At 58.8% G+C, this 2,638-nt stretch overlaps 1 protein-coding gene across 1 annotated transcript; it reads right to left on the bottom strand.

Moving 5' to 3' along the window:
- Positions 1-824: 824 nt before the first annotated feature.
- On the bottom strand, positions 825-1,487 carry DICSQDRAFT_74213 (uncharacterized protein; the record flags this gene model as incomplete). Its single annotated transcript, XM_007371808.1, has 1 exon — positions 825-1,487. The coding sequence occupies one exon, from the start codon at positions 1,485-1,487 to the stop codon at positions 825-827; it is 663 nt and encodes a 220-aa protein (XP_007371870.1).
- Positions 1,488-2,638: the final 1,151 nt, after the last annotated feature.

Genomic DNA, 2,638 nt, shown 5'->3' with positions numbered 1-2,638 from the left:
TTGGAGCGTAGTAGTTTCGTGGGGTCGTCGGGTTTGAGGTCAATGGCTATGGTCGTACGGCTTGTGCTCTGGAAGGCGCTCCGATTCGGTCTCAGAGAAGACCTTCGAGTACTGTCGGTACTCTTCAGGGACAATCTCCTCAAACGTGCGTTTGGGCTTGTCCTGATTGGCCTTCTGTGCGAGCTCTGTGGAGTAGGTGTACCCGGCGGCGCACCACAACTCCTCGGTCGTGTCCTCCAGGACCTTAGCCTTCCACCACTTCCTTCGCTGCACCCGGTTGGCGGCGATCCGCTCAATACCAGGTTTCCATTCGGCCTCGGCCTCCGTTTCCTCCACACCAACCTCCATGGTGCCCTCCTGCCAGTCAATGTCCGGATTGACCCTGCGAAGCCAAGGTAAGCCTAATACGACGTCTTCGGGGCCCAGATCTGTAACTAAGAACTCGAGCCATTCCATGTAGTCGCCCATAAGTACTTGTAATCTAACGTAATGGGATATGCTGCCTGCACTGTTCTTGGAGCCGTCGATGTTGTAGAGGGGGATGTCTCTAGCTAGTCTATGTAAGTAAACATTGTTCTTCTTTACGAAACGGTGGCTGATGAAAAGGGCCGTTGCCCCACTGTCTATCATAGCTGCAGAACGTACACTACGGTTTCTGCCTTTGAGTATCACACTGACGCGGAAATGCGAGCTAGACGGGTTTACTTCGGGGATGATACACGAACTAACACTATCGTACAGGCAGGGGTCAGGGATCTGGGGAGGTGAAGAGTCCGTACTCGTACTGGAGGGCACCGCTGCAGCAGCTTTCGCACGTGCCCGCTCTAAAAAGACTTCTGCAGGGAGGCAAGCTGGTCCGCGAGGGCCTTCTGCTGCTCCATGAGCTGCGCGATGAGGGCGTTGGTTGCTCCGGCATCCGCAGACGTTGACGTCGACGCTGCGACCTGGGGTTCCTCGGGTCCCTCCTCTGTTGCAGCGAGCTTCTGCGAGCGGGGCTTCTTCAGGAACTTGTCCATGCACACTGTCTCGCGGTGCCCCACGCGACGACAGTAGCCACAGATGTCCCGATCGTGGCCGCCGTCCTTCTTGACGTGCGCCGTAGACCCGCAACCGTAGCACTTGCCGCGCATGAGGCGGTTGAACTCTTCGCGCGTACGGGTTGCGTCAATGTCCATCGCATTTGGGTCCCTGGTAGGCGGCGTGAAGGGGGTGGTGTGCAGTGGAACTGCCGGCTTGGTCGCTGTGGTGGTGGCGGTATGTCCGCGCTGACGATCCCGTTCGGCATGGCGTTGGCGGACATGGACGTCGATGTCAGAGGAGACGGTGATGAGGTCCTCTAGAGAAGCGATGGGCCTCGCTGTGTGTACCAACTCGTCCTTGATGGAGTCCGCCAGGTGTTCGTAGAAGCGGTCTCGGAGGTCAGCCTTGGAGTAGCCTGTGCGGGTGGAGAGCTCGTTGAACCGTGCGGCGTACTCTGGGACAGTCATGGAGCCTTGCCACAACGTGCGGAGGCGTTCCTTCGCATCGACCGCCTCGTCGACTGTCTCGAAACGGGCCTTGAACTGGGTGCGGAACTCCGTCCACGAGCCTTTGAACGGAGTGGTGCCCTGCGTGATCTCCTCCATCGCCGGGGTGGCCCAGAGAGCTGCACTGTCCTGCATGAAGGAGAGGACCGCCCGAATCCATTGGTCGTCACACGCGCTGATCGCGTTGCCCATAGCATCGACGTGATTGAGCGTCGAACCTTGGGACATGGTCCAGAGGGTGAACGCTGCCAGGAAACGCCGTGCCTCACCCCCTTGTTCGCCTTTGAAGGGGGAGGGCTTCTGGACCGCTTTCAGACTGTTGGCCCCGGTGGTCGAGGCAGCGAGCTGGGCCATAGACTGGGTGAGGAGGGTCATCGACTGGACGAGCATCGCCATGGGGTCCGGGGGTTGGGTTGCCGTCTGGGTGCCCGGTTGGGCCTGTTGGGGGTTGTTGGCAGGGCCTGTCACCTGCGGTTGTCCGCCTTGTTGTCCCATGATGGGTGGAGCGGATGGTGGTCGAGTTGGGGGAGGAGTAGGGGATGGTGGAAGCGCGATGAGTAGCGCTACTTCGAGCTCGTCAGTCGGGGTACCGGGGATGGGGGATCAAGTCGTAGGTGACTCAGCAACGGGGGAGTCCGGGACTGGGATGAACTTGTTCGCAAAGGCATTCCAGTTGATCCGAGTAGGACGGTGATGACAGTTCGGGCAGGTGTCACAGTTTTCTCGTGCCACGTGACCTAGGGGTCATGTGAACCAGGACAGACGCCCACCTTTACCACGAGCAACTCGTATCGGAAAGTGGAGGAGCCAGGATCGAACCCAGGACCTTGTGGGGTCCGGGAGCGCCCATCCTCACTCACTGGCAGGTGACTCACGCGTCAGCAGGGGTGCTTACTCATCGGAGGGAGCCCGGACTTAGCATGACTCAGGTATCAGTCATGAGGACATCATGTGACAGGTCCGGAGGCAGGACATGAGTCAGCAGACTCTGACCAAGCAGGGACAAATAGGTACCTGGTCTGTGCACCATTGCATTTGTATAAATAGTAGGGAGTCTGAGGCAGGGAACCTCAGACTTGATCTTCTCGTCGATCACCCATCTTTTCTGTAGG

Source organism: Dichomitus squalens (genome assembly GCF_000275845.1).
Source record: "Dichomitus squalens LYAD-421 SS1 unplaced genomic scaffold DICSQscaffold_311, whole genome shotgun sequence".
NCBI lineage: Eukaryota > Fungi > Basidiomycota > Agaricomycetes > Polyporales > Polyporaceae > Dichomitus > Dichomitus squalens.
This window is presented reverse-complemented; position numbering and strand designations above follow the sequence as displayed.